The 14,863-nt window shown below is 36.5% G+C and overlaps 1 protein-coding gene across 1 annotated transcript in view; it reads left to right on the forward strand.

The window, feature by feature from the left end:
- Positions 1–14,863, forward strand: part of NEIL3 (nei like DNA glycosylase 3) — a 54,422-nt gene that overhangs the window by 14,558 nt on the left and 25,001 nt on the right. The window contains exons 3-4 of the mRNA XM_033215747.1: positions 12,371–12,505; positions 12,793–13,006. Of these exons, the coding sequence (XP_033071638.1) occupies positions 12,371–12,505; positions 12,793–13,006 (349 nt within the window). The remainder of the gene's footprint in view (positions 1–12,370; positions 12,506–12,792; positions 13,007–14,863) is intronic.

Consider the following 14,863-nt stretch of genomic DNA (forward strand, 5'->3'; position numbering starts at 1 on the left):
ACGCCATTCTCCCGCCTCAGCCTCCCGATTAGCTGGGACTACAGGCGCCCGCCACCTCGCCCGGCTAGTTTTTTGTATTATTTTAGTAGAGACGAGGTTTCACCTTGTTAGCCAGGACGGTCTCGATCTCCTGACCTCGTGATCCGCCCATCTCGGCCTCCCAAAGTGCTGGGATTACAGGCTTGAGCCACCGCGCCCGGCCACCTGCAGAGTTTAGTTATAAAGTATGTGCATCTCACAGGTCGGGCCGTGAATCTCCTGGAAGTCATTTGTTGAATCTCCTGGGATTCATTGTTAATGAAAGTAGAATAGGCCGGGCGCAGTGGCTCAAGCCTGTAATCCCAGCACTTTGGGAGGCCGAGACAGGCGGATCACGAGGTCAGGAGATCGAGACCATCCTGGCTAACACGGTGAAACCCCGCCTCTACTAAAAATACAAAAAACTAGCCAGGCGACGTGGCGGGTGCCTGTAGTCCCAGCTACTCGGGAGGCTGAGGCAGGAGAATGGCATAAACCTGGGAGGCGGAGCTTGCAGTGAGCTGAGATCGGGCCACTGCACTCCAGCCTGGGCGACAGAGCGAGACTCCGTCTCAAAAAAAAAAAAAAGAAAGTAGAATACAAGCATAGCCCTCTAAAAGAATCTGCCCTGTAAAAATCCACACATCAGAAAGATACATAATAGAGAGTGATTACTTCTCTACCTACTAAGTGATATATTTAAGTGCTCCTAATAGTGCCAAGGAATACTAAAAATTATTTGCTATACATTTATTTTAGGAGCACTGTTGTGGTGTTATGTGTGATTAATACCTGTACAGCTTCTGAACACTTTCCAGTAACCCTTCAACTAAAACAACACAAACGTCACTTGAAGTTTTTGCTATAAATGTAACAAGTACTCAGTAGAAAAAACTGAAAAATAATGAAAAAATAAGTGTAAAATAATATATTCTCAATCCCACTACCAGGTATAATCTTTATTAACTTTGGATGCATATATTGCCACATTGCCAGTATAATGTGTGCAAATATTTATATGCATGTTCACCCAGCTGCACTCACATTTAAGCTATCATTTTAATCAAAATGGACATAGCTGGGCATTTTGGACTAAAATTCAAAAATCAGATAGATAAATAAATAAATATATTTTTCCAAGACCATTTGCTGTTTCCAGTTTGTGATTTACTCCCTCTGGCTTTTGCACTTATATGTGCTCAGAGACCAGAAACTATATTTGAGATGTTTTGGAGGCTTTGCCATTTTATAAATGCCTTATACATGATTGATTTTATAATTTATTGGGATTTAAGTGAGTATGGGCCAGGCGCGGTGGCTCAAGCCTGTAATCCCAGCACTTTGGGAGGCCAAGACGGGCGGATCACGACATCAGGAGATCAAGACCATCCTGGCTAACACGGTGAAACCCCGTCTCTACTAAAAAATACAAAAAAAACTAGCCGGGCGAGGTGGCGGGCTCCTGTAGTCCCAGCTACTCGGGAGGCTAAGGAAGGAGAATGGCGTAAACCCGGGAGGCGGAGCTTGCAGTGAGCCGAGATCCGGCCACCACTCTAGCCTGGGCTACAGAGCGAGACTCCGTCTCAAAAAAAAAAAAAAAAGAAAAAAAGTGAGTATGAACCTCAAATCAGTTATGCAAGAGATAATATAATGATTCTTTTTAGTTTGCTGAAATGTCTTTATTGAATCCATCATATACTACTTATAAAATAGTTTTACAGCTTCAACATAGTTTCTGTACTGTCACATAACATGTTAGGGGAAATGGAAGTGTACTTTTACTCTGTATAATACTTTAAGATTCATTCATATTGTTTGAAGTATCAGTAGTACTTTTTCTTTTACTAAGTAGTCTCCCATTATATGAATGTACCATATTTTGTTAATTCATTCATCAGATGATGGACATTTGGATTGTTTCAAGTTTTTAATATTAAAATTGCTATGAATATTCACATACATATGACATATATGTGTGGACATATATTTTCACTTGTCTTGGATAAATACGTTGGATTAGAATTTCTAAGTCATGGCCCGGCGGGGTGGCTCACGCCTGTAATCCCAGCACTTTGGAAGGCCCAGACGGGCCGATCACGAGGTCAGGAGATCGAGACCATCCTGGCTAACACGGTGAAACCCCATCTCTACTAAAAATACAAAAAAATTTAGCTGGGCGTGGTGGCGGGCGCCTGTAGTCCCAGCTACAGGGGAGGCTGAGGCAGGAGAATGGCGTGAACCTGGGGGGCGGAGCTTGCAGTGAGTGGAGATCATGCCACTGCACTCCAGCCTGGGCGACAGAGCGAGACTCCGTCTCAAAAAAAAAATAATAATTTCTAAGTCATTTGGTAAGTATATGTTTGACTTTAAGAGGAATTGCCAATTTGTTCTTAAAAGTGGTGGTACCATTTTGCTTTCTTACCAGCAGAGTATGAGAATTTCAGTTACTCAGCATCTTTGCCAGCACCTGGTATTGTCAGTCGTTTTAATTTTAGCTATTCTAATAGGTGTACAGCGTATCTCATTATGATTTTGATTTTCTTCTCCCTACTAACTAATGATATCTGAAGCAAAGTGTTTATCTGCTGTTTGTGTATTTTGTAGGGTGACGTGTCTATTAATTTTTTCTCTTTTTATTGGATATATTTTAGTATTACTGAGTTATAGTATTCTTTATATATTCTAGATGTAAGCCATTTATCAGATACATGTTTTTCAAGTATTTTCTCTCAATCTGTGGCTTTTCTCTTCATTTTCTTAACCATGTCTCTTGAAGATTAAAAACTTTTAAGTTTGATGAAACCTAATTTATCAAATTTTTCTTTCATGGTTCATTCATACTTTTTGTGACCAGTCTAGGAAATATTTGCCTAATGCAAATTAATCAAGATTTCCTTGTTTGTTTTCTTCTGGAAGTTTTATTGACTTAGTTCTTCTGTTTAGGATTATGATCTATTTTGAGTTCTTTTTTGTATATGGTACAAGGCAGGAGGTGACTTTGTCTTTTTGCCTGTGTATTTTCCAGCACCATTGTTGAAGAGATTATCCTTTCTCCATTGAATTGCTCTGCAACTTTGTTGAAAATTAGTTGACCACATATGTGTGGGTCTATTTCTGAAGTCTTCGTTGAGAAGAATATCAGATAAAATGATATTCTTTTATCGTTTTTTGTGTCTGTCCTTTCACCAATAATATACTGTCTTAGAGTAGCTTTAAAGTCAGTTTAAATTAAGTTGTGTCAGTCCTCTGACTTTATTCTTTTTTTTTTTTCAAAATTGTTTTTGTTATTTTAGTTATCTTTCTACATTTTAGACTTAGCTTGTTGATTTCTACAGAATTCTTTCTGGCATTTTGATTGGCCTTGTGTTGGATCTATAGATCAATTAGGTGATAATTCACATGTTAACATTATTGTCTTCCACTCCATGAATACAGTATATATTAATAAGTATTTAGATCTTCCTTCATTTCTTTCAGTATATATTAATAAGTATTTAGATCTTCCTTCATTTCTTTATCAGTATTTCATAATTTTCAGATTCAGATGTATTTTATATTTGTAACTAAGTGAGTTTTTTTGGTGCTATTGTAGAGGGTATGTTTTTAAAGTTTGAATTTCTAATTGTTCGTTCACAGAATACGGAAATACAATTTTTGTGTGTATATTGACCTTGTATCCTGCAACCTTGCTGATATGATCTGGCTCTGTGTCCCCACCCAGATTTTATCTTGAATTGTAATCCCCACGTGTCGACGTGTGGGGAGCATGTAGTCCCCATGTGTCGAGGGAAGGAGGTGATTGGATCATGGGGGCAGTTTCCCCCATGCTGTTCTTGTGATAGTGAGTGAGTTCTCACTAGATCCTATGGTTTTATAAGGGGCTCTTCCCCCTTCTCTTTCTCTTCTCTCTCCTGCTGGCATCTGAAGAAGGTCCTTGCTTCCCTTTCACCTTCCACCGTGATTGTAAGTTTCCTGAGGCCTCCCAAACCATGTGGAACTGCAAGTCAATTAAGCCTCTTTCCTTTATAAATTATCCAGTCTCAGGGAAGTTCTTTACAGCAGTGTAAAAAGGGACTAATACACTTGCTAAACTCATTATAGTTCTAGTAGCTTTTTCTTGTATACTTTTAGCATTTTCTATGTAGATAATCATATCATCTGTGAACTAAAGCAGTTTTATTTTTTCCTTTCTAATCTATATGCCTTTTAAAATATATATATATACTGGGCAAGTTCTAGGTACATGTGCAGAATGTGCAGGTTTGTTGCATAGGTATACATGTGCCATGGTGGTTTGCTGCACCCATCAACCTGTCATCTAGGTTTTAAGCCTCGCATCTATTAGGTGTTTGTTCTAATACTCTCCCTCGCCTTGCCCCCCACACCCTATATGCCTTTTATTTCTTTTTCTTGTTTTATTGCACTTGCTAGGAACCCCAGCATGATGTTGAGTAGTAGTGGTAAGAGCAAATAAGTTTGCCTTGTTGTCTATGATTTTAGCTTTATTTTCTTTTATTAAATCAAAAAATTTCCCTTTTATTTCTAATTCGTTGAATTTTTCAAGTATTTTTTCTGCATCTATTGAGATCATCATATTGCCTTTCTTACTTCATATGTTTATTTGTGGACTTCTACATTGATTGATTTTTAAATTTTGAATGAGCCTTGCATTTCTGGAACATACTCCACTTTGTCATGATACATTATCCTTTCTATATGTTTCTGGATTCGATTTGTTAATATTTTATTGAGGACTTTTGCATGTGTCTTCATGGAGGTATTGCACTGTAGTGTTATTTTTCTGTTACTGCCTTTGTCTAATTTTGGTATTAGGGTAATGATGGCCTCCAAATGAGTTTTATCTGATGTTCTAGAATATTTGTGTAGATTTGTTATTGGTATAACATCAACTGGTCTAATGTATTTAGAGTTCCAGGAAGGAAAGAGAAAAAAACAAAACTGAAGACATTTTTAAAAGAAGTAATGGCCAAGAATTGTGCAGGATTAACAAAGCTATGGAAGAAGATCACATAATTTAACATTCTTGTAACTGTCATCCTAGAAGAAAGAAAGAAAGAACAGAAGACATCTTTGGATTTAAATAGCAAAGAATTTTCTAAACAAACCACAGATCGAAGAAGCAAAAGAACCTCAAACCAAACCAAATGTCCCTCACACATACCTAGCCAATGTGCTAAAAACCAAAGATGAAGAGAAAATGCTGGAAGCAGAGAAACATTACATATTAATACAAAGGAACAAAGCTAATAAATACACTTACAGAAATTATATAAGACAGAAGACAACCAAGCAATGTTTGCTGAAAGAAAAATGTCTCAACTCAGAATTCTAAATGCATCTAAAATGTCTATTAAAAATAAAGGTATAATAAAGACTTTTTCGAAAAAAACAAGCTAAGAGAATGTAGTACCAGGAGACCTACAGTGCAAGAAAAGTTAAAGTCTGTCCAGCATAAGGGATATAATAACAGATAGAAATCTGAATCTACAGAAAGAAAAAACTGGGAATGGGAAACTTGGAAGTAATCATAAAAGATGTTTTTCTTTTATGTTCTATATCTAAAGCAAGCATAATAACAATTTATTGTGGACTTTATAACATATGTCAGAGTGACAATAGTATAAATAATGAGATAGGAAAATGATGGTATACTACTTTAAGGTTGTTGCAATATACGTTTTGCATATCATTTGAAGTTACACTTACCACAGTGTAAGATGTGTATTATAAAACCTAGAGCAACTACTTAAAAAAAAATTCAAAAAGTGGTAAAAGTAATAAGCTGCTAATGGAGATAAAATATAATTTTTAAAAACGCTCAATCCAAAAGAAGGCATTAAAAGATGAACAAAGAACAGATGGAACAAATAGAAAACAATAGTAATATAGTAGATTTAAATCAAAGCATTAAAATCATCACATTAAATGTAAATAATCTAACCATCCCAATTATTTGGCAGAAATTAATTGAATAAAAACACAAGACCCAACTATAACGTGCCTATAAGAAAACCACTTGAAATATAAGGATGCAGGTTAAAATAAAAGGATGGAAACAGAAATACTATGGAAACACTTATCAAAAAAAAGCTGGAATAGCTAGAATAAAAGCAAAGTAGTTATCAGATCAAGAAATATTACTGGGGGTAAAGAAGGACATTAAATAAAGATTAAGGGGTTAATTCGTCAAGAAAATACAGTAATCCTAATAGAAATTCAAAAGATGTAAAGCAAGAACTGCTAGAATGGAAAGGGCAAAGAGAAACTAATATTGTTGAATAATTCAACACTCTCTTGTCAGTAACTGATAGAACAAGTGGGCAAAAATCAGTAAGGATAAAAGACCTGAGCAACACTATCAACCGCCTTGACCTAGCTGACAGGTAGAGAACATTCTACCCAACAACACTGCTTTTCAAGTGCACATGGAACACTCAGCAAGATTGACCAGATTATGGAAAACAAAATGAGTCTTAACAAATTTAAAAGTATTGACATCCTGAAAGAATCCTCTCTGACTGCAACAGAATTAAACTAGAAATTATTGAGATACCTAGAAAAATCTTTTTTTTTTTTTTTTCCTTTTCAAATGTAGTCTTGCTCTGTTGCCCAAACTGGAGTACAGTGGAGCGATCTCAGCTCTCCGCAGCCTCCACCTTCTGGGTTCAAGTGATTCTCCTACCTCAGCCTCTTGGGTAGCTGGGATTACAGACGCCTGCTACCATGCCTGGCTAATGTTTTATATTTTTAGTGGCAACGGGATTTCACCATGTTGGCCTTGCCGGTCTCGAACTCCTGACCTCAGGTCATCCACCCATCTTGGCTTCCCAAAGTGCTGGGATTACAGGCGTGAGCCACTGCACCTGGCTGAAAAATTTTAAGTATTTGGACATCATTGTGCTTCTAAATTCATGTGTCAAATAAATCACCAAGGAAGTTAGAACATATTTTGAATTGAATGAAAATGAAAACACCAGATCAAAATTTGTAGGACACAGCTAAAGTAATGCTTGAGGGAATGTTCTAGCATTAAATGTTTATTATAAATAAATAAAATTCTCTAAGATTTAAGCTTCCATATAAAAAACTAGAAGAATAAGAGATAATTAAACCCAAAACAGACAGAAGGACAGAAATAGTGAAGATAAGAACAGAAATCAATGGAATTTAAAAATGAAAGCAATAGAGAAAAAAAATCAGTGAAGCAAATAATTGCTCCTTTGAAAAGTGTAATAAAAATGAATGACACCAAAAATTGATTCTTTGAAAAGTGTAATAAAAATGATAAACTTTTAGCTCAATGCAGTCCAATGTAAACATGGGAGACATATATAATTTAAAATCTTCCAATAGCCGCATTAACTAAAGCAAAAAAATCAATTTTAATATTGTATTTTATTAACCTATGCAAAATATTTCAACATATAAACAATATAAACAATTACTGATAAGCTATGTAACATTCTTTTTTTATACTAAGTCTTCAAAATCTGCTGTGTATTTTATAATTAGAGTACACATTAATTTGAACTACTCACATTTCCAGTGCTCATTTGCCACATGTGAGTAGTGGCTGCCATACTGGACAATGCAGCTCACAAATAAACACTATGAGGAATGACAAAGGGAACATTACTGCAGATCCTCAAGTTGTTATTTCAATAGAAATAGGACACTATATATTACATAACAAATTTATGTCCGTGAATTCAACAACTAAAATAAATGGACAGATGCCTTGAAAGACACAGATTATCAAAACCTACTCTAGAAAAGTAAATAATATGAGGTTTTTTTTTATGTTTTAAATGAGTTGATAGTCTAAAACCTCTCAAGAAAGAAAACTCCAGGCATATTTAAGGAACATGCTCTGTTTTATCTTTTTCATCTTTTTTTCTCTTTCTTAGGTTTGGATAATTTCTATTAATCTATATTCAAGTTAACTTATTCTTTCCTCTGCTCTGTGCCGTCTGCTGCTCTGCTTATTGAAGAAATGTCTTATCCCTGCTGTCATGTATTTTTGTTTCTCTGCTGAAATATCACACCTGTTCAAGTGCCTTTATACTAGATCCTTACATGTGTTAAATCATTAACATATTAATAACTAATATACAATATAAAATTTGATTAAAAATCAATATTTTAAGTTTAAAATTAATTTAACATTACTTTTAAATCACCTGTCTCATAGATCTGACATCTGGTGCATCTTTGGGTCTGGCTCTGTTGACTGCTTTATCTCTTGATATCTTTATCTCTTGACACTTTTTTAATCTTTGTGTATATATGTCTTATCATTTTTTTTGAATCCTAGACATTGTCTATAGAAGACGAAAAGCTAAATCCCAGACACCATGTATAGACAAATAAGAACTAAATAATATTTAAGCTCAGAAACAGTCATGCTTCTTCTATCAGTCATTAGTGTCAGGGATTGAGTGAGTCTAGTAAAGTAGTTGACCTTGGTTTGAGTTTTGCTTTGTTTGGGTTGTCTTCAGTTCACCAACAACTTCAAAACTCCAGCTGCTACTGCTACTTTATGCCTTGTGTGTGGACTGGATTGGCAGTGGATGGTTTCTCTGTTGCTGCTCGACTGTCAGCTTTCAGCACATCTTGCATATTCACGTCATAGAGAAAGTCTCTCCATGTTCTTACCTCTCCACCATGTAGGCTGCTGTTGCTTGTGACTCAATGGGAGGCTCATGATGGAGATAGTGGGGATTTTTACTTCTGGACTAGCCTGAGACTTGGGCAGGCCTTTGTGTATGTAGAACTCAAGGTCGCAGTTTTCTTAGGGTTACTGTCACTTGCCCTCCTATGGCAGCCAAGCTCTGCCTTGCATCTGCGGGTGTACTTGGGTCTGAGCGCTTCCTCCCTCTCTTTTAGTGGGATCGGATTTCTCTTTGTATCATCACAGTATTTTGTGCCAAAGCTGATTTTCTGTTTTAACTCTAGGGACAGATGGCTTTTGCTTCTACCTCACCCTCAACAGGCCAGAGTACCTTTGCCTGGGGTGGGTGGCTGAAGGGTTTCCTGCTGCTCTCCTGTGGCAGACTGCTTATGATTGTTATTTAGTATAAGACATATTGTTTGGGCAGAGGAAGTTTCCTGTTCCTCCCTCAAGGACAGATGTGATCTTTGTTTCTACCTCTCCCTTGGCCCAGATGCTTAAAGACTTTTTAAAAAGACTTTGGCTTCATCTGAAAGAAGTGTCCAGGAAGCAGACAGAGTTTCATGAAGACAGGGGTCATGCCAGCATGAGCAGCTCTTTCAGGTCTCTTGCTGTCACTCATATCTTTCACACGGGCCCACGAGTGTGTACTCTCCTTGTGTCTGGGGTTCCAGGGATTCTAAACTGTCACACCAGCCCACATTCGGTATCTAAAAGTTTGTTGAAAATTGTGCAGTTTTCTGCTTTCCCATTTGTATAGTAGCCTTCTCTTCCTCTTGTGCTCTGCCATAGGTGAAGCAATTTGTGTATTCTGACTTTACTTTCCATGGAGGGGCTTGTCACATTTTGGAATGTAGCTTACCTGGTTGCGTTGCAATCCCGTGTCTCTGACGGGCTTAAGAAAATGTATGATTTTGTAGATAATGTGATTTTTTTTTTTATCCTTGTTGGAGTGGTAGCTATGTTCACTTTCAGCCTTCTGTATTCTAAGGAGAAGCAGAACTCCTTTTTTTTTTTTAGCTTTGTTAAAACTGTATCTTTTTACATTCTCTTTTTTCAAATTCCCAGCATAGGTTTTACAACTATTATATTCTACATTTTACACTCTTTATTACCCTTAGGACACTTCTGACCACTTGAAAATTTTTATAGGCAATTGCCTTATTTGCAAAATGTAGTTGTCATTAATGTGAAACTGTGACAGTACTGCTTTGTTTATGCTGTTTGTGCTTGCTTAAGGATGTTCAGATTATTCTGACAGTGATAGCTGGGAGAATACAGCTGATTCTTAAAATAGGATCCGGGCTTATTTACTAGTTTGTTTAGGAAGCTATTTCTAATGAGAGGAATTTTCTTACTATTAATTGAATTTTTAGTTTGGGCACAATTTTCATATTAGAACTTGGTTGCAAGTGACAGAAGCCCAGCTCAAGCAAATTCAATAATTATTTATTATCTTTTGTTGACTTTGGTACCAAAAACTTTTTTAAAATTTAAAAAATCATATGGAGTATCTTACAAAACCTGAAGAGAATACAGACAGGCTTCAAGGAGAACTAGAGCAAGCAAAGACTAAAAGCTATTAGGATTCTCTTCATTTCTTCACTCTGTTCCTCACCGAAATCTGTAGTCTTCCTCTCTGCATAGAGACCTTCCTTTGCTTTACTGGGGCTCACGTTGGGAATCATTCCCACAGACAGCTCTCATATTAGATCTCTTAATGCTAACAGGATCTCCCTGGGTCCTACATCTTTAAATTCATCAGAAAAACTGATGAATCCAGCTTGGATACTGATGGATCTAGCTTGGGACAGGTGTCCATTTCTGAATCAACTGTATCAAAGGCACAGGATCTGAGAAAACGACAGAGACCTGTTCAGGTTAAGCCTAATGCCCACGCTTGGACCCTTGGACCAGGCAACTGTGGTTGGCAGGTAGACTTCTATTACACAGAATGAATTGTCTCGGGTAACCTTTTGGGTTGGTAGAAGGAGCTTGAAATAGAAATAAGGATCTGATAAAATTTTCCTGAACTAATTCATTATGAGGAATCTTGAAAAGCAAATGAAATCCTAAAAATGTCTTCTCTTTATGTAGTATGGGCCTATGTACTGGTTTTAAAACAAAAATCAGTATCAATTGTTGTCACAGTATAGATGTTTACTCTGCCTCAAATATTTTCATGATACTGATATATTTTTTGTAGTTTAAGATCAAAGGTACTTAGTAATAAACCCACGAGATGTGTTGGTTTATTGGTGCTCAATTATAATATCTAACTATTGAATAAAACAAAATAAATAAAAATAAAGTAAACATTTTATGCACTTTTTTCCTAAAAATGAATGGATTTTTAAGACAGAGCCATACTTATTTGATCTAAAGTTCTTGCTGGGGCTACTCCTGCATTTGAATTGGGTCTTAACCTTTGAGATTTTTTATGTGGATGTGGTTTCATTATAGAAAGTGATTTAGAATCCACTTTATGAGCCATGCAGCTGAAAAGATTTTAGATATGATGGCTTCTGGGCATGACAGTTGTACACCTTTCACTAGGGTTGCACCTCCGTAAGCTAAATTATGGAGTACTTACAGGCACACATTTTTCCTGTCAAGAACTATGGGGCATGCAAAATGCATTTATGATTGATAGCAGGGCACACAGAGTTTAAAACCCACATTTTTAAAGTTAGACTGGTTAACCTTGTACAATACTATAACATGGTGCTTCACAATTAGAAGCACAGAGCAGTAACATTTGCTGCCAAAAGGCCATATTTATTAACTCAACAAAGCTATAAGGAGCAGGATTTGAAAGGTGGAACACAGTATTTCATCTTGAGAATCATTTTTGATCTTCATCATCAGAGATCTTACAGAACTACTTTAAAAAAAAAAAGACATGCTAATCAATCCTATAAAATCTGAAAGGTTATGAATTTTTCATCACTGCATTGTGGCTTTCAACTTAACTGTCAATATTTATAAATCTCCTCTTCCCAATACATATAAAGGTAAAAGAAAACGAAAAGAATTGAAGACAATAGCATTTTGACTTGTTCTCTCTTTTTTTTTTTTGATACGTAAGATTTTGCAAGAATAAAAAAATTGTTTCATTTCTTAGTGCAAAACAAGGGGGGAAAGAGTGTCTTAAACCATAGATATTATTTTGCAATAGGTAAATATTTCCAGTCCACTGTGGTTAGAAATAAGGAATTTGAATATTAGTGGCTTTGTAGAATTTATGAAAACACAAACTATAGGCAACTTAAACTTAGCCTTATCTCATCCCAAGCCTTTGAATCTGAGAAAATGCCAAGAGATGCTAGACTGTTCCGTGAATAAAAGATACTTCGTCTGACAAGAAAAGAGGAGCAGGGGTGTATTTTCTTGGGCTTAGTGTTGGTACCTTATTATTTCTCTGAGAAGTTATTTTACTTTTGACTTGAAAAACTGATTGTCATGTCTTCTATCTTTATAAGGATACAAAGTCATGAGAGAAAAATATATAATAATCTTACTACTGGTTTCTGTCCTTTAAAAGTGCCTATCCTGACTAACATTTGTTTGCTTATCATCCAAAAAAATGATAGTACAGGGAAAAAACTTGATAAATGATATACTTTCTGCCACTCAAAAATGGGTTTGATTTTGTTTCAGGATTCATTTCGGAATGAAAGGCTCCGTCATGATTAATCCACTTGAGTATAAATATAAAAATGGAGCTTCTCCTGTTTTGGAAGTGCAGCTCACCAAAGATTTGATTTGTTTCTTTGACTCATCAGTTGAACTCAGGTAAAAAAATAAATAAATAAAAGTACTTAAGCTGCAGTACTGCAGAGCGTGGTTTGGGATGTCAGATGTGTGACTAAAGAAACAAATAAATAAATAGTTTGTAATTGATGAAACCTCATTTTAAAGAAGCCTTCAGATAATATAATTTGTAAGATCTTTGTTGTTTGCATATATAACTCTTATACCCTGATTAACATAAAGTGCTTATAGCAAAGCTCATTTTAAATGACACTTTGTGAAATTATAACCAGACTTATGATTAATGTGTTTTGTATTCCTTTCTATAGAAACTCAGTGGAAAGCCAACGGAGAATAGGAATGATGAAAGAATTAGATGTATGTTCACCTGAATTTAGTTTCTTGAGAGCGGAAAATGAAGTTAAGAAACAGAAAGGCCGGATGCTAGGTGATGTGCTACTGGATCAGAACGTATTGCCTGGAGTAGGGAACATCATCAAAAATGAAGCTCTCTTTGACAGTGGTCTCCACCCAGCTGTTAAAGTAGGTTTTAAGTATTTTTCAAATTATCTCTTGAGTTTTCAGTACTCTGAAGGAACCAACATGGAAGTCTTAACTCTGCATTGCAGTAACACAGTCTCCTCAAACTTCAGGTGTCCCGCTTCCCACGTCTACCCAGGTCAATTTCCCGGTGCAGCCGGCTCCGACCACCGCACGTACAGTAGCCTTGTGCACACCCTCCCTCTCCACATTTCACTCTCTCAGTCTTCCTTAACTTGCCCTGCTTTTTGTTCTCTCCATACCACGTATCCCTTTCAAACAACATATTTACTTATTATACTCATGGTTTAAAAGCTGTCTCCTTCTGCTAGAACACAGTCTCAAAAGAAAACAAGGCTTTTGTTCACTGAAGTATCCCAACATCTAGAACATGGCCTGTGGTGTATGGTAGGCATTAGATACTAATATTTGTGGAAGATGTGAATGAGCTAACTTACAACTTATTTTCTCTCTGGCATATTAAGTACATGTTCTGCACACATTCATGTATTCCTGATTACAACTGTTGGTGACATTAGAAGCTGCTGTTGTAGTGTAAGGATAGCAGTGGAAGGCAGGCAGCAGGGTCCAAGGAATAAGTGATCAGGGAGGAAATGGAAACAAAATGTAGAACCCTTGTTCACATAGGCCAGAGTGAAGGGAAAAGATTGACCTGCTAGAGAGGATACCAGGACAAGACATGAGTTTGTTACTTTATTTTGTTCTTGTTCTACAACTGGAGAGACTTGAACTTATTTATATGTTGCAAAAAAAAAAAAAGTGCTTGAAGGGCAGAGGTTCCACCTATAGAAAAGGGAATGGCGATGAATACGGCAATGTTCTAAGAGGGTAAGAGAGGTGAGAACCCAAACCCAGGTAGAATACGTACATTTTAGTTTCTAGGAAAGACTGCTACATTAGGGCTTTTATCAAGACCTGTTGTTACTAACTAAATTAATTTTTTAGCTCTTTTAGCTGAATTATTTTGTACATAATTCACTCTATTAACCAAATTATCTGTTACAAAAACCCAGGTTATTTGTTTCCTTTGCGTAGATACTTACTAGATAGTTTTAGTCATACCCAAATTAGTAGGAATTAAGCTTTAAAAGAAGCCAGTTAATGATAGGTCCAGATTAGATTCTGCTTTTTGATACTTGGAACAAGTGAGTTCAGTATGGAAGTAATGAAACAGAACTTTAACAAGAGTGAGCCTTTGAAAAATCACTTAGACCTCTATGAAAGATGTTTTTGAAAAAAAGAACCCAGGATATTGTTATCTGTGATGCACGGATAATCTACTTTTTATCTCTGCTTCCAGCCAGCCAGTCATCTAAGAAAAGATAATTTACCCATAATGCCTGGGGGTTTCAAAATTAATGACATTGACCAGGCATGGTGGTTGACGCCTGTAATCCCAGCACTTTGGGAGGCCAGGATGGGTGGATCACGAGGTCAAGAGGTCTTCAAGACCATCCTGGCCAACATAGCGAAACCCCGTCTCTCCTAAAAATACAAAAATGAGCTGGGCATGGTGGCACATGCCTGTATTCCCAGCTACTTGGGAGGCTGAGGTAGGACAATCACTTGAGCCCGGGAGGCAGACGTTGCAGTGAGCAGAGATCACACCACTGCACTCCAGCCTGGCAACAGAGTGAGACTCTGTCTCAAAAAAAAAAAAAATTCTGAAGTTTAGCTATTGGCTTCTTAAAAGCACATGTACAAAAATTACTGAAAAAGTACAGTTTAACCTTTCAAGGTGTGACTTAATATAGTATGTAAGATATGGAAAGTAATACATGTTTTGGATGTATGCAAGTTTTAAAGTTTAAGTGAACAACTGAGGAATATTTATAATAC

The sequence above is a fragment of the Trachypithecus francoisi genome, unplaced genomic scaffold (assembly GCF_009764315.1).
Source record: "Trachypithecus francoisi isolate TF-2019V2 unplaced genomic scaffold, Tfra_2.0 Lachesis_group1, whole genome shotgun sequence".
NCBI lineage: Eukaryota > Metazoa > Chordata > Mammalia > Primates > Cercopithecidae > Trachypithecus > Trachypithecus francoisi.